Source organism: Myodes glareolus, chromosome 18 (assembly GCF_982192425.1).
Source record: "Myodes glareolus chromosome 18, mMyoGla1.1, whole genome shotgun sequence".
NCBI lineage: Eukaryota > Metazoa > Chordata > Mammalia > Rodentia > Cricetidae > Myodes > Myodes glareolus.
Window position 1 is genome coordinate 56,274,608 of NC_142043.1, and position 23,467 is coordinate 56,298,074.

Sequence of the window (23,467 nt, forward strand, 5' to 3'; positions counted from 1 at the left end):
AGTAAGCATTCACCGGGTATTACTGACCCGCAGAGCTCACTCAGATTCTGCAAGGCAGGTCACCGTAGTAAATGAGGGCACTTCGGGATGCAAGCACTAGAGCATCCTCCATGTACAAAAGGCAGTGGGAGGAGCCAGGAAAGCTTTGGGAAGAAGCAACTCATGACTCACACCAAGCACCTCACGTCCCAGGAGCGAGCTGCCTGCGCCTCACCACTTCACTCACACTAAGCGAGGGCATCTAAGTTGACGCCTGAACATGGGAACGGAAATCAAACTCACTTGACTTGTTCTGTTTGCGCTTGGGACTGCCAATGGGTGCTGCGAATTCGCCGTGACCCATGGGTCCTATTCCATTCCGGTCTCGCCAGTTGTCCGATTCGCTTCCACTTGCCAGATGCTCACGACTGCTGGACCTCGAGAGGGACAAGGAGGAGCCCTGTAAAGAGCCCAAACCAGAGAAGGAAGAGTTCAACACGGTGGGCTTCTCGGAGTGGGAGGAGAAATGATATCATGCCATATCATTGCAATGCCCTTCTGTAGCATTCTAGGGCATGCTCATTCTCCAGATTGTACCAAGCATGAGCATTGACAGACAGCAGGGTCCTCAATAGGAACCGTCTCTATTTTTCTCTAGAGCCTTCCCTACATTCTTCATAATGGAAGCCAGCCTCAATCCTTACGCACCTTCCTGTCTTAGTTCTTCTGAGGCATGGCAGAGAAGACAAGAGGCTTGCCTGCCCAGGGAGCCCCTGCCACAGAAAAGGCAGTGTAAGGAGGCAGATGACATGGAGCTTCCCCGGGCTCTGGTCTTGCTGTTACTGCCTGCCCCCACCTTCTGGCATGCTGACTGACATCAGTCAGGGAAGTGGAACAGGCTAGCCCAAGCCAACCAAAGCAATAAAGACACAGGAGAGGGTTGGCTGCTAGGCAGAGGCCCAGTATTATTCTTTTGGTCTGGTTCCTTTAAGGGCAAGCCATGCCCACTCCCAGCCACTTCTGACCCCCCTCGTCGCCATCTTAACCCCTTTCCTTCTGTCCCCTCTCTTGGCGTGTGCACATGTGTCTCCTCTATGTCTGTCTCTGTAGAGAGCTGCGTGATGCCGCACCTTAAAGATGGCGTTGGTTTCTGCCTTCCACCTTCCAGATGGTGAGTGCTCTTGGTCGTAAACAACTCCATATATGGCTAACACTAAGGATCTGGCTTGCTTCCGCGTTTCTGGACCTATCTGCATTTCCCACGTGGCTTGCTAGGGTTGGCTACCCAGAGGTTATTTAAGCTGTGGGCTGACTTTCCCCAGGGCGAGAGGTCAGAAGATTGTTTAAGGTTCCTGAATAAACCACAGTTAGAAGAGTCTGGTGTGCGTCTTCCTTGCGGGTCGAGGCGGGCACGACATGTCTCCATGTCTTTCTTTCTCTCCCTCATCTTTAAGTAATAAATGTTTACCTTTATGTTTAGCCTTATGTCTATTTATTATGTCCTGCAAGCCTTTTATCCGCCGCACCCGCCCGCCTGACTCTCCTGGCCGCATGGCTGGTACCAGCCTGTCCGGGATGAGCCCGCTGCCACTCGCTGCAGGGAACCTGCACTGCTCTGGCGGCAGCCTCTGCCTGGCTTGCAGGCCGCTCGGGGAACACCGCAGCATTATATTTTTTAACAACAACACCCAGTACATTGCTATCTATAGAAAGTTGTCTGTCTGACCCTGGATAAGAGCAGAGTGTGAGGGGGGAGGAAGGGGGGGCTTTCTGTTGCTGTTTAATGATGGCATGTTCCCCGGCAGGCTTGCAGAGCAGCCGCCAGTCCAACAAGGACAGCTGTGGGTCCCTGCAAGATCTCCAGGGTGGCAGGCTGGTCCCGCCATGCAGCCGGGTGAGTCAGGCAGGTGGATACGGTGGATAAAAGGCTCACAGGACATAGTAAATAGACATAAGGCTAAGCATAAGGGTAAACATTTATTACTTAAAGAAGAAGGAGAGGAAGAAAGGCAGAAATAGAAAAGAGGACAGAGAGAGGAAAAACACGTGTGCACACGCCAAGAGACGGGGATAGAAGAGAAAGGGTTAAGATGGCGACCAGGAGGTCAGAAGTGGCTGGGAGTGGGCATGGCTTGCCCTTAAAGGGACCAGATCCAAAGGAATAACACTTTCACCACCCATGTTTGTTTTAGCCAAAAACTTCCTTAATGTTTCAGCACTAAATGCCCCTCACAGCAGTGTTTCCTTGGAGGATTAGAATAAACCATGGCTCATATCCAAAACACCTAACTCAGCTCTTCCTCACTTTGTATCCTTACCAAATGAAATCTCAGAGAGCTTAACAAAACAGTTCTTCTTCTAAGTGATTAAAATCATGTATGTTTGTGCGTGTCCGTGCCATGTGGCTCTATGCCGATTGCACATCATCTTTTCCTTTGTGCCCCTTGAGTTACGACGCTACCGAGATGTTCCCGAATATTCTGTAAAAATGAACTCCAGTCTTTTCTCTCACATCTACTGGCCCCTATCACGACCAAGACACATCCACTCTGGGAGTCTCTTTTCCCATTACACGTTTGTGGGGATTATATAAATTTCTACATGAAAATGCACCACATAAGCCACAAAGAATGAAGCGAATCTACTTTAAAGCAACTACCGCAAAGACCTTAAGTATCTACCTAGCACTTGGAAAGCATCACTTTGCATACGAAAAGCAAAACAGCTTGACTGTGCGGTTACTTCCTCCAGGGAGGAACACCACCTCATCCCTCAGAAGCCTTGGTTCTCCTGCAGAACTAACAGCAGTGTCCTAGGATTACTGGGTACCCAACAATACAGTCCAAAGGCAGATGCACCCTGATAAACATAAAGGCTCACTAAATCTATCCCTAAGACCGGGTGGGGTTTTTCAGCCCCACAAACTCTGCCTGCATCATTCCCAATGTGCTGTAATGCCAGGCTCCAAGCGGGGAAGCGAAGGGCCTTTCTATAGCTCAGTGTTTCATTCTGGAAACCATAGAATGGCAGTCTGCAACTCCACGCTTTCCTCTGCCCTAAGCGGAGGCAAGGGAGGTGGACCACTGCCTGCAGGGTGCCTTAGCTTAATTCTTCTGCTAACAAAAGACAATGCTCCTTCCTCTCAGAGCTCCACCGGCCTGAGGGGAAGTGGACACCTACAGCCTGTAAACACCGCATAAAAACACCACATAATGGTCCCCACATACCGGCAGCAGGAGCCTAAGGTTACTTTAATCTTAAATACAGCCTGCCAGGTGGCTACTGCAACCCTGACAATGGAATTCACGGGGGACTATTCAATAGTGTTTTCTTCTCGGCTTGCTCAAGAGAGATAAAGGCAATTTTTAAAAAGCATTTGCTTTTGCCTTGCATCCATCAACAATCTTATTACAAAAAAATAAATAAATAAAAACCCACACCACCAACAACAACACAAAATAAAGGCAGAGAAAAGGAACTCCATCTACAAACGCTACTAACAATTCTGAAGCCCTCCGCCAGCACATTTGCAGCCTGAGGGGATGATGGAGGCTGGCCACACTAGGCTTAATCACACTCATCTACCCAGCATGTTTCTGTGCAAGCTGGCCGGACCCCCACACCCTAAGACCAAAGCCTGACATTCTCAGATGGGCAGGGTCTGCTCAGAGTCACGTGAAGCCCGGCCCCCAGGAGGATGGAGTTCTGGGCCCTTCCTCTGCTTGCAAAGAACACAAGATTCTGCTCTCACGGGGGGAGCTGTGCAGCCAACATCTGGGAAACATACGGATGTTGGAACAGTTGCTTGAGATGCTTCCTCCTGCGTTCCTGGCACATCTCAACATACTGAAGTTGACTCAGATTTGAAAATCTTTTTTTGCTGAATATCTGCCTTTTCCCCTATGGTGGCTTTTGCTGGTGATACTCTCAGACAAAAGGACTCTTTGTAAGATTTTAGGAAACACGGCAGCTGCCCTTTGCTTGATCTTGGCCCTACTCTATCATGGATCTGGTATACCCTTTCATCCAACAAAAACTTACCCCCAAAATATAAATTCCCATCATATGTATAGATGAATAACGTCGAGGGGAGAGGGAAAAAAATCTAATATAAAAGCTCATTCATTTTATACAAGCTCACAGACAGAAAGGGAGCCAAGCCACTCCGTCCCTATGGCCATAAAGAGGCAGGGACAGCAGGGAGCCAGCTGTTCTTCTGTGGAAGGGATGGACAGGAGGAGAACTATGCACCTCGTAGGCGGTCGTCATCGTGGGCTTATAGGACACATGGTTGGCTCGTCTCAGCTCCTTGATGGTTTCGGCAGGCATGGACTTGGAGAATCCCAGGCCACTCCAGGTATTTGTAGGCGTTCTGACCTCAGTCACCACCGGCTTCTTTAACATGGCTTTGGAAACCAGAATATAAAAGAGGCAGTTGGTGTGTTTAATGCAATTCTTAAATAAAGTTACTGATGGTGTGCAGGGTTTCTTCAGCACATGAAAAAGTTGTAACTCAATGTTATTTTTTAACATGCAATGCCTAAGAATAAAACATTTTATCCAATAAAAAGTAAATGAGGAAAAGCTGCGGGACTCCTTACTTACGCTCCTGTATTTCACAAAATACATTTTAATTTTGACAGAATCTATGTACTATGAACTCAAACATTTTGGGTTTCTGTTTTATAAGCATCCAGTTTTTCAACTCAATCACCTAGACTGCTTGAAAATGAAGGTGTGCTGAAGGTCAAAAAGGGGAAGCGGTCCTGTGTCACTTACCTTTGGTGGCTAATAGCTTCTTCTGCTCATAGTCAAAGGCCTGAAAAGGAAATCCAGAAAAAAAACAGCTCTGTTACCAGTCCCAGAGCCTCCTGCCAATACCTGTGAATCAGCTTGAGACATTGGCTAAGATCTGCACCATGATACCACACATCTACAGCCCAGGCGTGATTGATTTAAACACTCCTTCCAAAGAAACTTGGCATAATCAACTACTTTTTATCTAATTTGATGTCAATGGCAAAGATTAGAATTTTCCTACCAAAGCTGAAACATTCGCATTTATGGAGAATGTCTTCCACATCAGAACTACCAGATGCCATAGATGCCAATGTGACATGAAGAACCTAACAGATGCAGACGCATCAAAGGAAGATGTCACACGATGCCCTTGGGCATCTGCTGTCTCTCCTTCGGTCTCAGAATCTTCCTGCACGCAGGTGAACAAGATGAGAACCAGGATAACATCGAGACGACGTACGAAGTCATCAACTGCGCTGCTGCAGCTGTGGCTTTGGAAGCTGGCTAACGGCACTGATCTAGCTTTGAACACTAACCATCCGATAGGCTCGAACCTAGATACCCTGGTACCGCAGAGAGGAGGATCACGCATTTGTGCTGTGAACACTGAACAGCTAACTCTGCAGACACCAGGAGAGATGCCGTTCCGAAGAAAGCTATGCCTGCTTGGCTACATCCTGGATGCTAACCTGTTCGCACCTCTCCATTCTAGGGAACAGATAAGACTTGATTCAAAGACCTACCACAAAGATCAGGAACCTACTGGCAAGAGTTCTTTGGTTCTACTCCCAGGAAGACTATACCAGCATATATAAGGTTCTGAGGGAATAACAGCATGGGACAGAACACGGACGAGGTGACAAGGAGCTAGCAATAACCTTGGGTCAAGTGATAAACAGCAGCGGCCCAGTGTACACAGTAGCTCTAGGAATATGGTGGTACCTCACTGGTTTTTAGACAACACTGTTTCATGGCATTTGGGGACAGCTTAAACTTGCACTGGAAGTTTAAAAAAACCCACTTTAATTCCCAGGACAAGAGGGGGCAAAATCTGAGGAATCATTACAAAGCCAGTGCTGGGCTCTGCAAAGAATACAATGTGTCAGAACTCATCTGGAACCTAAGCAAGCGACAGTATCTGGACTGAGGAAGAGAGTTGAGTGAAAAGCTGCTAGAGAGACCACACCCCTAGGGTGGTGAAGAGATGGGCATGGTCTTCAGACATAGAATGAGAGAAGTCTTCAGTGTGTCTCATGCCAAAGCTCCCTAACAGCTCTCACAGATTTCCTGATGATTTGGGGGCCAGCTTTCCCTTACTAGCATAAACACATCTAGTTAAAGAGTCACCAGTAAGAACACTGTCATCCAGCCTACAAGCAAGAACCATTGAATTTGTTCACAGGGACCCTAAGCTGGCAGGGAAGAAGATGGCAGCCATCAGATGCACAAACCCACAAGGATCATACAAGGAATTTGGTAGTTTCTTTTTAGAACTGATGCATTATGGAAGGTATGAATCCTATCCACTTCAGGACTCATGAAAATGTTCAAATGCAAAGAATTAAAAAAAAACAGACAAACAAACAAACCAGGATGGAATTGTACTTCACTCTGGAATAAAACAGTGTCATTAAGCTCCATGAATTAACGAAACCTAGTCGTTCTTTTCATTTTTTATTGCTGTGTTTCGCTTTTATTTCTAGGGTTTTGTGACATTTTTCGAGGTGGTGGAGATGAAGAAAGCAATAACGCATTTCAGGGTGGATGTTCTTTCCCAGTAACGCTGGTGCAGAAAGTAAAAAGTGTAGTTGTGTGCTACCCCTCAGAGCACTAAGTCCTTGCCTCTCACCCACGTCTATGTGAAGATGAGACACCGATTCTCCTGCTCAGGAAGCTGCCCCGAGTCACGCTATGAACAGGGTAATAAGCCAGGACTGAGGAAGCTGAAGCCATCACCAACACCCAAACCACACCACTGTCACCATTTTGCAGGGTCCTCCAAAGAATTCACATTCCACACTCGCTCCTTCCATAGCCATTTTGAGCACCAAGTTGACTATCTCTATTTCCAAGACAGAAGAGTGAGATCTACTTCTCTAAGAGAAAGGTCATCTCTTATATGTCCATAAAGCTTGAGGGAACCAATAACACAGATCACCCTTTTACTGGTTTCAAGAGTCACTTTTACTTCATCTAAATCCTGTACTTAGTTCTTGATTTTCATATAAAACCAATCCAAACTCCCATATATCTATCTGAGTTTAGCACTGACCAGGGTGCAGGAGAGCAGGCTAGCATCTGTACATCTCCTGAACACTCCCTGCTTCTTGCATGCCCAGCCCAGCGCCCTGCCCTTGCATGACTGCTGTTGCAGAGCCTGCCTTACTGCAGCACCTGCATTACCACAGCGCCTGCATTACCTGCATGTGGACATATGGCGGCTGCGAGGCCAGGCGGGCCCTCTCCGAGTTCTGCTGGGCAGCTGCCCTCTCAGCTGCGCGCTCGCTCCCTGGCGCCTTCTTGTCAGCGAGGGGACTTTCTGTGGCACTCAGTTCAGGGTCTGAGAGCAATCTGTCAGTGCTGCTGTGAGAGAGAGTCGGGAGTTCACTGTTCCACCTGGCATACTGACAGGCCGCACCTGTCCCGATGCACGGTCGCCGTGGTGCTTCGGCCACCACCTGCTTACATGTGTCATCTCATTCCACCCTCAGAGCAATGCCATGACACAGCAACACTGAGACAAAGGTGATGCTGTCATCCCACTGGATGACATGGAAGGAGCTTGTCCAAGGTCACTGCCCTAGGGTGACTCTGGGTTTTGAACCAGAGTTGAAACTGTTTTGCAAAGATAGGTACCCACACTATTAAAAGTCCTCATGGTATTCTACTTGTGGTCTACAGGGCACAGAGGTACAGAAAAGATTTTTGATATTTGTACATCAATCAGACACCAGGGATTCATGCAATATTTGAGCACAGCCTAATAAGCCTGAAGGTAGACAGACGACAGCTATCACATGTGACATGCATGTGATACTGGTTGTGAAGGAAAGTAAAATAAGTAAATATTCTCCAAAGCTTGGTTAGGGGATGAGCAGAGTATCACGTGATGCTTATAATGGACAATATACCAGAGTGAGAGTCCATGGTGCATCAGGATGACCTTAAGCCAAAAACGTGATGTTTTGTTCAATTACAACCAATCAATCACCTATCCGGTTCCCAGGTCAGAAGTTAAGACATGAGCAATACGCTCTGCCTGACGGATGCTGACAGAGGCTTCTAGAGGACATGGGAGCAAGAAATGAAGGTGCGTTTCAAGTTCACTAGGGCCAAAGGCCAGGACAGCAGCAACTCAGACGGTAGAGCAGGTGAAAGGGAAGGGATCCAGGGTCACATCACTGGGACTGCTGGAGCCACAGCGTGACATGGAGAGTCAGCAGAGCTAAATAAAGGGCAGGCCACACTGGTGGGAGCAGGTGGCAAGGAGACAGTGCTGGAAGCCGGGGCCTCATCCAGGTGGGAGGAAAGGAAGAGGTTCAAAAGGCGCTAGAGACAAAGGGAAGGGCTTGCTCTTTGAAAGAGTCAACAGACAGCCGGAAGCAGAGTGCTTTTGAGGACCATACACCAGAGCATGCCTATCTAGGGAATTAGTGCCCACAAAGGACAAACAGGTGAAACAGAACTGGGTGGAATGAGTCCATTTTATGAAATAAAGTGGCTTTAGTAAGAAATGCAGGGAGTAAGGAGATATATATATTAATCTTTCCATAAAGATACTCTGTAAAGACAGCCAAGGAACTAAGAAGGCGGAACAGAAAATCAACTAGTTGGGCAGGTGGGAGACCCTTTCCCCGAGAGAGAACAAAGAAAAATAAAAGGCAATCTAAGGATACCTCAATTATAAACACTGTGCAAGGAGGAGTTCCCACTAATAAAACTCATGGGCTGATCTAAAAGTTTAAGTTCTGCATTGGAGAGAAGGGAGCCACAGTCTAAGAGGCCCTGCCAGCGTCAGCTGAGGTGGATTCACTGCACCGTCTAAGGCAGAAACAGAGCCTGAAAATTCCCCTCTCCTCATTGCCGAAGAGCACAGAATGTCTCCAAGGTTCCGAGCAAGAGGATTGTTTTAAAGATGCAGCTAGAAACCCGGGAACTCAATGAGGGGTGGGGAGAGATTACCAAGAGGGGCAAGGGTGAAAACAAGTCATTCGTTGAGTTTTTAAAATATAATTGTAAGAGGGAATTTTCTGAAAAGCCCATGATGAAATCTAACCCAACCTGGGTTAGAGTCTTAACCACTGAGTTCAAAACCAAGTCTTCCTCCACCATTTCCTCCCAGCAAGATGAGCATACATACTGCAGGTGTGAGTTCTTCGTGCCCTGTAGGAGCTCAACCGTCTGCCGCTTGGCACAGGAAACCGTGGAAGGACCCAACATCTGCTTCAAGTCCCCAGCATTCCCAGAATGGGAAGGACTTCGAGGCATGCCCACTTCAACGAAGGCATCATTGCAGCCTTTAGGACAAGGAAAGGAGAAAAATCAAAATGTCACCTTACGTCTGCCATGACGGGAAGTGAAAACCCGTCTCTGTGGAGAGCCAATTCCAGAATCCTAATTGTGCTCTCGGCTGCAAAGAGCGCACACCTCGGCGAGCTCAGGCTATCACCAGAACGCAACCTGAAGGGAAGACCCTGGTGTTTCCTGGAGACTGTCTGGAATACAGGGAATATACATTTGCCTAGGGACATTAGTGGGGCCCATGTGTTCCATGAAGGCTGTCGGGACTAAAGGGGATATGTACTTACATATGAACATTAGGGGGACCCTCATGTTTCCCATCTTCCTTTCCCTCACCATGTAGTTCCCTTTCTCCAGTACTTGGATCGACAAAGCTTTGGGCACCCTAGACAAGTCTACCACTGAGCTATATCCTCAACCCCAAATTTAGTCCTTTTGTTTTCTCCCCAGTGCTGGGAACTGAGCCCAGGGCCTTACACATGCTAGGTATATGCTCTTCCAATAAACGACACTCCCAACTCATGTTTCTTCAAGAATGCTAGGGGGTGAACTTGTATGACGTTTTCCCATTACATGACAATGGAAGAGTGGTATTTCTGTGGGAAACGCCTTTCAGGCCATTCTTTTATCATGGTCTTTGGATCTGCATGCATGACATTGACTCTCCATAGTTGAGGTAGAGTACTGGTTAATGAAACCAACTCAGAACCCCTGCAGACTCTCCCCCCAACCTAGAGGGGGGTCCCTTTATCCAAGCTACAAGTCAGTCTGCAAACTACAACCTTCCACAGAGTTTGCCTTGGGAGAAGCCTGCTCAGGCCCAGCTGTCTGCATGGATGGATCACCGTGACCGGCACTCAGCACTTTTTCCCCAAGCGATGAAGTGGACAGCGCCCCGTATTTCATGTTTGGAGGCTAAAATCATAAATAAGATAAAAACACGATTTAGAAATCACTTGTGGACACAAAAATAGGTTTCCAGCAGCTCCTCTCTGACCTAAAGCACAGACCACCACATCTCACGGAAGGGCGTTACCTGCACGTGTCCGTTTAAAGAGGCCGAGATGGTCTTGCCTTCTGTCTGCATGCTGTTGATATGGACGTCAACGGGAGTCAGGCCAGGTGGGGGAGACGGGGCTGTGTGCCCGTAGGCGGGCACGCCCGACAGCAAGATATTGGTTAACGTGGCCTGGGCGGTGGATGGGATCATAAGGTGTGGTATAGCAGAGAAGCCTGGGGGGGTTCAGGAAGACGGTGTTAGGGTGTTAGACAGGGAATAACCTTCAAGTGACCGTTCCGTTTGAGAACAAGAAGAAACTTTCTTTCCTGTGAATTTAGAATAACTTCACATCTCTGTAAATGGATTTAACATTGCTATAAACATCATAAATGGGGGCTAGAGAGACGACTCAGTGGTTAAGAGATCATGAGTTCAATTCCCAGCACCCACATTGTGGCTCACAACCATCTGCAATAGGATCTGACACCCTCTTCTGGGCTGCAGACACACATGTAGGCAGAATACTATATATATAATGAACAAATACTTTTTAAAAAAATCATAAATGGAGGCTGGTGAGTGGGTAAGTAAGGGCCCTTGCTTCCATGTTTGATGACCTGAGTTTGATACCTGGGACCCATATGCTGCAAGTTGTCCTTTGACCTCCCCACGTGCACCTTGGCATGTGCACACACACAAATAAATGGCTATTTTCTTTAAAGAAAAACAATGTTAAAATGTCCCGGCTCTATCTGTTCCAGCCCCTCACAGCACAGGAGAAGAGAGCAGGGAGGCTGACCCTGGGTCCCTGACTAAGAAATAGCTCCTCCGGGCAGAGCTGGTTGCAACGCTCAGTTTGTAACCTTCCTGGGCCTCTGCATTGTGCCCTGAGCATCCGGCTGCTTTTCCTAACCTGTTTATCACCTGTGCAGATAATGTGTTGCTCACATGAAAAGCTTTGGGCTTTTCTGAGCTTCATTTTAACTAATTTACACAGCGGGAGACTTCCTTTGGGCTAGAGCATGCTTTGGATGATTTCCACTTGAAGAAATGGAATTCTTTGTAAATATTGTTGTTGTTGTTGTTTTTAAAAAAGAAGTTTTTTTTTTTTTAAATCTAAGAAAGCCCACCTCTTGATCATCCTTAAATGACACTAACCTGTGGCATTTGCGGCGTTAGCAATGGAGGGTGCCCACAGCGTAGGGCTCGGGGTACCAGAACTTGAACTTTGCAAAGGACTGACTGAACTGTTGAGGGCGTTCAGGAGTGAGTTCGGGGTCGTTGACGTGTTGAGTGACAAGGTGGTGGGCCCCAATAGACCTGGAAGGAGGGAAAACTCAAATCAGTACACCTAAGCCCAAGATTCTGAAATAGAGACGGCATCCATATTGTCTTTTGGAATGAGCGCCAATAAAATCTGACACTTTCTAATCTGCCAAATACAGGTGACAGGTTTTTTTTCAAAAACGTTCCTTCAGATATTCCTGTGAGATATCTCTTTTCACATCTCCAACGTAGGAATTTGCTCATCCTCAAATAGACAATCATAGATGCCACAAGAATGGCAAGACAGATGTGTCCAAACTAACACAGCAGTCAGCAGGTGCACGGAGGACTACTAGACTCCAGCCCGCTGACAAACTGGATGGACAAACCCCTGTTCAAGAGGAAGCCCTATGTTATTTCTCCAAGTGACTCACTTGTTATCGGCTTCCCAACCAATCCCTCTCCAAGCGTCCACACCTGGCCGTGCTGAGAGACACCTTTCCTGTGGTAGACTGGCTGTCTGGTACTCGGCAGAGACGAGGCACTGCCAGATGGCTCTCTGCACGTCTGCGCACACACCGACTTCTCTGGGCTCCGATCCAATGACTAAAACTTGCCTAGGAAGCGTGCTGGCTTTGATTTATGTTTCAAGTGTCCCATGCTCGCTGTAACTGATGAGAGTCTCTCGTGGGAACCTGGGATCACTAATCTAAAACTGTTCACTTCTACGCGTTTCTGGAAGTTCACAGGTGCTGCTGTTCCTGGAGATGCGAGGTCAAGAGACCCTCTCCTCCACTCAGGGACTCTGCCTCTCTACCCGGTTGCTCAACTAGAGCACAATGGAGTTGGCTCCTGCTAAGTTCTCTGGCATGCCCTGGTCCACAGCATCACTGTGCAGCTGTGGCTGTGTGGAGGCGATAGCTTTGGTTGGCAAAGAGCCTGCATTACTGTAGGAGTGTTCTAGTATGGCAGTTTGGAGCCCCAACCAGTTACGGATGCATTACTTCTTTCGGTGTTGGGGATTGAACCTAGGTCTTCATATGTGTGTTCTATCATTGAGCTATAACACAGCTCATCACACTATATATTTTAAAGCGAAAGGAAATAAATGTAAAAGATTTGCTGAATTTATTTTCCTGCCTCAAGACCAGCAAGGATTCTGCGTTTCTAACGACCTAAGCATTGTGAGTGGTGTGAGCTAACTTGCTCTCCTTAGTGGCCTTGGATTTATCAAGCCTAACCCTGGGGTGTGGGTTCAGGGGCTCTCCCCTCCCCTTCTCCAGCCGCCCTCCAGATTTGCAATTACTTTTTGGAACAAACTGGATAATCTTTATCTCTAGGGAGGGAGGGCAATACTGCAAAAGCCAGAGAGAGCAAACACACACACACACACACACACACACACACACACATCAGAGTCAGCCTGCTCCCTTCAATCCGATGGCATTCTTAATTTAGAAGAACAAACACAGACACTGAAAATAAAAGCAGTCAGCCTGTGATTATTTATGCCAACACAGGGAGAATCTGGGCAGCCCAAATCCACAGAGCCGAACAAAAAAAAACACCAAGACTATGAATCAGGTCCTGTTGCTCTTCACCCCACCCTGGGGCTCCAAGAAGAACACAGCATTTACACACAGCACAACGGGTAGAGAGAAAGGGAAGCAGACAAGCATTTCCCCAGTGGTAATAATAAACTTTATACCTAGTCCAGTGAGTCCAAGGCCTGCCGAAGCTAAGATATCCAGGCTGGGACATGCCAGGCCGGCAGGGCACGATGCTGGGGATAGACTGGTTGCTATGGAGACCCCACTGCTTTCAAGTCCGAGGAGACATTTCCTTGCTTCATACATATTTAAGGCATTTCGCTCAACACTTTTCACAATCACAGACTATGAAAACACATAATGGGGGGGGGGGAGAAAAGGTGACACTGGGGTAGTATACAGTGAATGGAGGGGGTAATGAAAATGCAAATGAGGAGCCCACAGGAGGGCGAATACCACCTTCAATCAGCCTCTGCCTCTGCCACTCCTGGCAAAGCTGCAAACTGTTAGTTACCACCTACTGTGCGTGCACTGTTGCCAGCAGCACCCCTCTGCTCTCGCTCTCTCTCTCTCGCTCTCTCTCTCTCTCTCTCTCTCTCTCTCTCTCTCTCTCTCTGTGTGTGTGTGTGTATGTGTGTGTGTGTGTGTATTGTTGCAGGCAGCACTTACCGTGTGTGTGTGTGCACTGCTTCAGGCTGCTCTGTGTGTGAGTGTTCACTGTTGCAGGCAGCATTCACCTGCTTACTGTGTGTGTGTGTGTGTGTGTGTGTGTGTGTGTGTGTGTGTGTGTGTACTGTTGCAGGCAGCTCACTGGTTCTAATTCCCATCCAACCTTTAGAGGTGGGGATTCCTATCCAGAGAACCTTGGGGATTTAGTAAATTCGTGGTGTCAAAGCCCTGTCCTACTACACAGCCTCTGGACTTCATACTGAAGCACACCCCCTAACCCCCATGACCTGCAGAAGCCAAATGAAACCCATTATCACATACAGACTGCATGGTAACAGTAGCTTGTTTTTAATATACATAGTCTAATGGTTAGCTAACACACCTCCAGGCACCCCCACCCTCAGTGAGACAACATCTGTGGCAAATCTTATGATGTGTCTGTATTTCCTTACTGCCTGCACATATATGCTATATATACATATATAACTCTATTCCACATAATATATTACTAAATTTCTAAGCATATATAAGTACACACACACACACACACACACACACACACACACACACACACACACACACAGAGGCAGTAAGGAAAATCTGACTCAGAAAGCAGTTGAAGTAGTAGCCAGAATCCAGCCATTGAGCAGGCTGTCTAGCCTGACAGATGCTCATTTTCTCCTGAGCTATTGGAATTTGTCTTGCTTCTGTCTTTGTATGAACAAGCCTTTCCCTCAGTCTGATTGTGATGGTGACTGTAGTTACAATAGTCAAGCCGGTGAGGCTTCATAATGTCCAAAACCAACGGCCTAGTCTCAAACTCTGAACTCACTCCATCTTACCCAGAATCGGGGCTAGCTTGTCTTTTAAGGTTCTCTCTGAAAGGAGGTGTGGTTGTTGCCCTCCAGTTGCACACACAATATTACATTTACTCATGTAGAATCACATATGATACACACACACACACACACACACACACACACACACACACACACTGTTCCAAACAAAAGATGGCATCTATGGTTTAGAAATTTTAGAATGGAAAGTTAGGCAGATTTATAAATCTCTGACCCCAGAGTCATGTGGTAGAAAGAGAAGACCATCTGTGCATCCTTCTCTGGCTTCCACATGTGGGTGTGGACACACACCTGCATACATGCATGCACACAAACATCCCTATGCACACACACATATGGATCCACATGCATGCATGTGAACACACATGTGAACACACAAAAATGAATAGAATCAGAAAGAGGAGGGAGAGAAAAAGACAGCCTTTCTATGTGAAACAGCACCACAAGTGAATGGGGACCCCGGTCCTAACCTGACACCCAATCTGATCCAGCCTGAATCTTATGCTTGCTAGCCTCCTTGATTTCCGACTTTCGTCATCTATGGCTGCCTGATCTGTGGTGTTGCTACAGCAGCCCGAATAGATTAAGACGTTTCCTAGTTTGTTTTCACCCAATGATACACTACAGGGCACTAAAGCAATGAGTCTACGCTTCTGCAATGCCAAACTGTATAGCGCCAAAGGAGGTTCACTAGACTCTATAAAGCAATAAAAACTAGCATTTAATAAAAAAAGTTAAAAAATGCAGTTGTTTGGAATTCTTTTCTTCAAAGCATTCCACAAACTTCAAAATTTCCCACAGTTACAGTTTATAAATCTTTTAAACTTTTAAATATTAGAAAAAAATCAGGAACAATATACCATTGTCATAGTTATGACCTGGAACAGAGGCAATCTTTGTGACTTTGCTAACATCTCCCTAGATGAGTTCCTAATCCTACTTTCCTTCCTAGTGGTGAATTTGGGGTGTCCCCAACCCCCACATCAGCCAACGCTTCGTGATTTAGAAAGTATCAGCATGTAAACAGGGCCACCTAACACCTCATTCCAGTCTGGGGGTTTTCATTCTACCGTCCGTCCCTGATCAGCCCACACAGCAGACACACAGTGGCTGACAGTGACAGCCACCAGTGCAATCACAGGGTCCCAGGCTGCCCTGAGAAGGGGCTGCGACAATTTCCATGGTACTAACGTCTGACACTCCTCTTTCCTCGCCTTCTTGCCGGCACTGAATATCCCGTTTCTCTCACTGCACATCTACCATCCGTGTAATCACCATGTCTCTACAGCCTGGGGCAGGGAAAGCGCTAAGGAGACTGAGCCCTTTCATTACTTGTGGCCTTTTAAGAAAGGAAAGACCGGGACAGAAAAGGCAGCTAACTGTTCTGCTAGGCTAGCACAGCAGCCGGTACATCATAAGTTCTGGAAATGTTCCATGAGTTGATTTGAATTAGTACACACAAACACATGCACACATATATAAACATACGTGCACACATACACACACATACACAGCACACATATATAAACATACGTGCACACATACACACAAACACATGCACACATATGTAAACATACGTGCACACATACACACAAACACATGCACACATATGTAAACATACGTGCACACATACACACAAACACATGCACACATATGTAAACATACGTGCACACATACACACACATACACAGCACACAAGTCATTTTAGCTATTCCTTAGCAATTAAATAAAGTCTACAGCTAGCTGACTGCAAATTAAGCGTCCTTCTGAGGAATACCCAGAAGTGGGATGTCTCAGTCATATGGTAGGGCTAGTTTGGCTTTCCGATGAGCTTCTGTATTTATTTCCAGGATGGCAGGGCTAGTTCATATATTCCCACCATCAGCGTGAAAGCACCCCTTTCTGCCCACTTCGCCACCAGCGTCTGCTCTCATCATTTTCTGGCTGACTGCTGCTCTGACTCTGTGAAATGGTATCTTCATGTAACTTAAATTTGTATTTCTCTGATGGCTACTGAGGCTGAACATGTTTACGTTTGCTAGCCGTTCATGCATCGTTTTCTGAGAAGAGTCTTCATTGCATTAGCCTATTTATGGATTGGCTTGGCTGGTTTCTTGCTAAAATCACAAAGTCAGAAAAAAAAAAGACCTTTTTTTCTCATGCATTTTTTTAGAAAAATAATGGTATAATGGTTACTAGAACTCCAAAAACATAAACATATGAATAAATGATGGTAGATCATGAAGGACACTGTTACAAATGTATACTGTTATAACCAAACATATACTAACATGCATATTAGAAATTAGTTCCCCGTAAATGAACAACCGAAGAGAACGGCATTCCAGACGCCTCCCTGGGCGCAGACGCCAAACCAACCTTGCTTGGCTGCTTGGGCTTTGGTTTAATGCTGATAAAGACATCTAGCCGCTCCATCAGCTGTGCGATGAACTGGGGGTCCACTTCGATCTCTTCCTTCATATCAAACATCAGCACAAGAGGAAGACACCCCTGGAAAAGACAGCAGGAATCTCAGGAGCCGGTCATCGTCGCACCTGGCACCCGAGCTTACCTAGAAAGCATCCACTGTTGGGTATGAAAATTAAATAAGATTCACGTCTTCCCAACAAGGATGGATGGCGTGGGACTAAAGTGAGGGGCAGGAGGCAGCTACCTGGGAGACTGAAACTGTGTATGTTAAGCTCAAGGGTTTGTCATGAATTTATTGTTTTTTTTTAGTCTGATGTCTACTTTGGAAAAATCCTTCACCGTCTGATTTCAGTTACATTAGCACTGATACGAAGGCACTCATCACCAACTCTGAGGTTCGGATTATGTGCCCTTCCTTGCTCAGTGACTTATGGGGAGCCATTATATTGCATCCCGAATGAGAACTCAACTGCTGTTTAACAACCTCCACTTTGGCCACCACAGACCTGCATGGCTCAGCTCTGTCTACCTCCAGGCTAGTACCAACTCTCAGTGTCCTTCAGATGGAGTCTATGCATCACTTGAGGTTTCTCAACCGCTCCTTCTAAGAAGCTTAAGCTGTAGCTAGCCCCTTCCCGCATGAGCAGTGAACCACTGTCCCAGCCTTCGATACTTTCTTGGCTGCAGGAGCCAGCTTTGGCTGTCTCTGCCCATTTCTTTCCAGCCCTCCATGTCTGCAGCCACAGAACTTCTCTTCCTCCTGCACAGAATACTGCTCAGCTCAAGTCCTTGGTTGCTGGATTTCGTTCACACGTATCAGACAATGCTGAACACACTGGGATCAAAATGGAGTAGGTTATGCCCCTTCACTGACAAATAAGAGTGACTTTTGTACAGATAGGAAAGAGGTTGTTAAAATCTATGAATTTTTTCCCTTCTTTCATTATTGGATAATAGTAGCTTCCAAAATACATTTATACTTTTGGCAGGTGTGGTCAAAGTAGGAATATGAATCTGTGAACTTTTTCAAGCATCCTGAGCTTAAAAACAACATCTAAAGCCCTTAGAAAAGAAGACACAATGTAGGGTAGCTATGGCGGTTCCTGTCTGTAAATATGTCCCACGGCTTGCGCATTAATGATGAGACAACCAAACATGGCTATGAAAACCAACCTTCACAGAAAGAGAATTTAGTAAACCTCTTATTGATATGATGGAGTATAAGCAGTTTCATCTGTCAGGGGGATGGAATCGACAATACGAATCTGGGTTTTCGGCTTTTTAAAGAGATGAATTCTGCAAGTTAATAGGTCACGCCTGATGTTTGCGGAAGCAAATGTCACCAAGGGCGGTGTGTCGAATGTGAGCGCAATCTGCTTCTGAAAGTCTCTGCCAGCCCAGCAACATGGCCGTCTGCGGTTACTACACACCGACCCACACACGCTAGGGTTTCAAATAAACACGGGGAGGAGAGAAATGCCATAAACGGGAGTGCTTCGGAATGATGTTACCAATGCTTTTTCTTTCGTAGCATTCAAGAAATAGTATTTTTATTTATATAGAACTTTTATTAAATATACAAATGTTTCAGATCACCAAAGGTCAAGTTTTTATGTAAGTGTGGGTATATGTGATGGCCAGAGGTCAAGGAAGGTGTTTTCCTTTATTGACTGCTCTCTTTATTATTATAATTATTATAATTATTATTATTATTATTATGACAGTATCTCTTTAATGAACCTGGACCACAGATTAGGCTATACTGTCTGACTAGCAATTACTTATCATTATTATTATTATTATATTATTATTATTGAAACTATGTCTAATGAACCTGGGTCTCACAGATTAGGCTATAATATGTCTGACCAGCAATAATTATTGTTATTGTTATTGTTATTATTATTATTATTATTATTATTTAGACTGTGCCTCTTTAATGAACCTGGATCTCACAGATTAGGCTGTACTATCTGACCAACAATAAGAACAACAACAACAATTATTATTATTATTATATTAATAATATATTATTATTATTACCAGTATTATTATTATTGAGACTATGCCTCTTTAATGAACCTGGATGTCACAGATTAGGCTACATCTAACTTCTACTTTGGAAAAATCCTTCAGTGTCTGACTTCAGTTTATCATCAACGATACAAAAACATTCTTCACCACACTGAGGTTCAGATCATGCACCCTTCCTTGTCCAGTGACTTCTGGGGAGCCATGTCACTGCATCCTGACGGGCAACCCGCAGGAATCTACTTGTGTCTGCCTCTCCGAGAGACCTGGGGATTACAGACACGCCACTGCCAACTGAGCCATTCCCTCGGCCTTTGAAGATGACCTTTAAACAGTATTTTTAGTTTTCTGTTTAAGGTTCAAACTGCACACCAGTACCCCATGTCAGATGCAAACAGTCGCCTTCCACTCAAATCTCGTCTGTGTTTAGTCTAAGCTAAGAAAAATATAAGAAAATTGCTTCCCTATGCAATGGAGTGGAGCCTGTGGAGGCACAAGGGCCCTTAGTCTCCAGTCTACTCCCTTTTACCAGGAACGTTTCCTGTTTGGCTGGACCTCAAAACTACTTTCTTAAATAGCAGGTTTGCAGAGTCAGGGTGGAAACCCCGCGGTAGGCCAAGAAGTTCAAGGAGAGCATCACAAAGCTAACTGGAGCAGCCTTACCATGAGATATTGCCTTGCCAGGCAGACAGACTCGATGGTGCCCTGGAGGTAGACGGTGGATTTCTTCTGTGGGTTGCCGGGGTCAGGAAAGTGGATCTGAGCCCCCGTCCTTTGCATGATATGTTTGACGTTGCTCCCGTTCCGGCCCATCATGAAGAGGTGATGCTGGGCGGCGATGTCCAGTTGTGTGCTCACGGGGATGGCAGATGCCAAGCTCCCCGCAAGGTGTTCCAATAGCATGGCTGTTCCTTCCTGGCAGAGAAGGGCAGACTGTGGGAGGAGCGTAGCAATCCCATCAAATACAACCGCCCGGCCCACATAGGCAAAGTTCCTATGGCACCTCCAACAACTATAAGGACGCCAGTAGTGTGTTCTATGGGGCCCACAAGGAGCATAAAGAAAAATTCTGGAAACCAATGAGTCTACTAATCACAAGCATAAAACTTGTACTGGGTGCAGTAGCATATGTCTATCTATAATCCCAGCAGCCTGGGAGACTGAGGCAAAGAAAGAACACTTGCATGATGTGTTTTTGCACGACTCTAAGTTACCCACCTTCACAGCATCTGTGTTATTCTGAGACCCCCGCACTATGACAGTAGCACCATACATTCGAGACCTCTGCTTAAATGACACGGAAATGCCGTACGTCTGTGAGATGCGCTGGATGGAGGGGGCATTAGGATCCGGGACCGGTTGGAGAATTCCAGCAATTGGTAACTCAAACATCAGCACCAAAGGAAGCAGCTCCTAAGAGAACCAAAGCGGCAGTGAAGCATGGAGTCTGAGAGGAGTGGGGTGTGGGGGTGTGCGGGCACCAAGTCCCTTTGCTCTTTTCTAAAGATGGGTTCTGAGACAGGAACTGTCTTCATGCCGGGGCTGAGATCCAGTGCAGGGCGCAGTGTTTCCTAACGGAAGGAGCCTTTGGCCTGTCCCACTCCCCATCTGATCACTGGGTCAGGCAGCAGCTGGACCACTCCCAGAAAGTCTCCGATCAATCGAGAAGCATTTATAAATAAACTTGGGATGTTGTGGTATAAATACTGACTCAGAATGCCTCCCACCAATTCAGAGTGCTCATGAAGGCACCCTGACCCAGTGTCTCCTGCTTCCTGAAAATGGAACTTGGTTACCAAATGGCAAATGACACTATTTCAGCCCCCCTTGCCTTGTAAATGTGATGGGCATGCAAGAACAATCTCAGAGATTAGTAAAGTTACCCGAATCCTCGCCCGGGCAGATTCTACTCCTGCTGGCTGTCCTGCTATAGACACCTGCAAAATAAGGGAGCAAGGCTTACACTACCATTCAAGCATCGGCCTTCCTAGGCAGCCACACCCTTCCTGCTCAACACAAGACCACAGGGGCTCATGACAGATAAACCTCGGCAGAATCTAGCTGCATCAAGGCGCATTTGATTTTAATGAGACCCTTGGGACCCTCCTCCAGCGATACCTGGCCACTGATCTACGTCACCGCTTGGACTTAGACACAGCCAGCAGCAGCTCCAAGGAAACCATTCTAACACTGTTAACATTATTTTTATCCATAGCACTTTCCTTCCTTTGTTTAAAGTCTCTTTGTGTCAATTAGGTGCCAATAGCAACGATATGGATGTGTTGGGCTCTTAGCCACCGGCCTTCTTCACCCGCACCAGCTGGCAGATAATCAAGGTTTTAGTGTCCACCTCTCCTGCTCTCTCCATAGATACCTGGGCCTCACACCGTGTCACAGCCACCGTCAGGTATTTAGAATAATGCCTGTGCCTTTAATCAAGGCTTTCTACCTGGCCTCAGAGACGCGTCAGCACAGCGTCACTCCCTGGTTCACCCTTAGAGTCGACAGACTCCCATTATGAGATTAACCGACAAGAGAGAACATATCTAAACAACACAGCAGTAGCATTCAGGCTTCAAGGACCGGAAGTGCTTGCCTGTGAACCCATGACTTCTAAAGGGAAGCTGCCCCCAGGAGTATGGTTAAATCAACAGCTGTTATCCCACCAGTATGAGAACATAGGGCACCTAGGCACTGGTTCTCAGAGGGAGGTGACCTGGAGGACCACTTCCTCCACTGTGCGGACAAGGCTCCTGGCGCAAGACAAGCCTGACAGATTCTCTCAGGTCTTTGTGAAGGTCTTTCTTGTGAGACTTACCCCACCCCTGATTTCTTCATGAAGGTCTTTATTGTGAGACTTACCCCACCCCTGATTTCTACCATGTAGAGGGTAAGCAGAGAACCATAGATCTATAGCAGCAAAGTACCTCAGTCTCCAGGGTGGGCGGGAGCGCACCACCCACAATACCTGCCATCTGTAGGTGACTCTGGCTGCTCTTTGCCCTCATCTCTCAGAAGGGATCTGCTCACTGAAACTCAAGGGTGTGGGGAGACGAGTCACCTGGTTGCTCTTCTCCGCCTGGTTGTTCCTGTTGGAGTCGGGAAAGTGGATGTGGCAGCCCGTCTCCTCCATCACCTTTTTAATGTTGTTGCCGCCTTTGCCGATGACGTGCGAGTGCTCTGTGTGCGAGACATCCATCTTCAACGTGACGCGGTTGCTCTGCGCAGAAGCAGGGTTGGTTCCTGATGCGTTAACGACGCCAAACACTCTGCCCTTATGGCACGTAAGCATGAACAGAGACGGACTCTGGGGGAAGCTACATATTTCTCAACAGGATAGTCTTGACCTAACAAATCTCTACCACCTTCCTCATTAAGAAGAAATCTCGTTTCATGACAAACACATCAGAAGAAGGTGACAAGTTCTTTTTAACCACAATACGTTTTCAGAAAATTAAATACAGCCAGCTACAAAAACGAATTATTCAGGTTTTTTTTCTTTACAAACAGTCCAAATAATGAAAGGCAGGTGAAAATGTGATCACATGACTAAAGATGTAATGTTGGATGGTGGAACTATGGTGTTGGGAAATCATAACTAGAAATAAAGCCCCCACTGAGGTCACACAAGCATTGACAGCACATACTATCTGTCCCCCTATGCAGAACGTGCTACGCTGTGACCCAAGCTTGCGTGACCACCCCTTATTCCAGCAGAACGGAAAAGTAGAGAAGAACTCCAAGGTATGAACTCCGGCAGCAAAGGCCTGAGTCAGTGAACCCCACACAGAGGCTCAGTCACACCAGAAAGTGTAAAACCCCAAGGCATGGGGAACAGAAAGGCAGTGGTGTCATACTGGCATCCACGGAATTTAACGTAATGCTATCGGGACCGATGTAAAATCTCTTTGAGTCATCAAGACCGTTAATGGCATTCCTGAACAGGAAGACTGAAGGTGTTAAAATAGCAGTCATTTTTTAAAAAACCTCCTCCTAAAATCATAAATTTTTTTGACTTGTGCCCCAAATATTTATATTTTTAAACTTAACTTCTTGCACCTTCGCCCTTGAAGGACAAGAAAATGTCCCCCTTTCTAGGGGAGAAACAAACACTAAAATATTTAATAATTGCTAGGTAAATGATTCTTAAAATTAAAAAAAGATAGAGAACAAAAACAAACCCAGAAACAAAACACAGGATGGCAAGATCAGAAATAGTTCTGCAAAATACAAAGTACTAAGTGGTGAAAAAAAAAACACATAACCGCAGCCAGGATTTGAACCATCTCTCCAGTTACCAGCTTTGGGATGCTGGCCAAATTATTTGACATCTCTGTAGTGAGTTCCTTTCAGGATAAAACAAA

General features: G+C 46.3%; 1 protein-coding gene across 3 annotated transcripts in view; it reads right to left on the reverse strand.

Annotated features, from left to right (window-relative positions):
* The window catches only part of Bicc1 (BicC family RNA binding protein 1), a 219,708-nt gene that overhangs the window by 12,010 nt on the left and 184,231 nt on the right, over positions 1–23,467 (reverse strand). For 2 of the 3 annotated variants that reach the window (XM_085679744.2, XM_085679746.2), the window contains exons 5-18: positions 22,165–22,323; positions 20,987–21,040; positions 20,322–20,516; positions 19,767–20,018; positions 17,022–17,153; positions 13,275–13,461; positions 11,459–11,620; positions 10,337–10,533; positions 10,083–10,215; positions 9,140–9,296; positions 7,200–7,362; positions 4,759–4,798; positions 4,231–4,385; positions 283–439 (exon numbers count right to left, since the gene is read on the reverse strand). In XM_085679744.2, coding sequence (XP_085535870.2) covers positions 283–439; positions 4,231–4,385; positions 4,759–4,798; positions 7,200–7,362; positions 9,140–9,296; positions 10,083–10,215; positions 10,337–10,533; positions 11,459–11,620; positions 13,275–13,461; positions 17,022–17,153; positions 19,767–20,018; positions 20,322–20,516; positions 20,987–21,040; positions 22,165–22,323 — 2,143 coding nt within the window. The remainder of the gene's footprint in view (positions 1–282; positions 440–4,230; positions 4,386–4,758; positions 4,799–7,199; positions 7,363–9,139; positions 9,297–10,082; positions 10,216–10,336; positions 10,534–11,458; positions 11,621–13,274; positions 13,462–17,021; positions 17,154–19,766; positions 20,019–20,321; positions 20,517–20,986; positions 21,041–22,164; positions 22,324–23,467) is intronic. The other variant, XM_085679745.2, reaches the window with a different exon arrangement.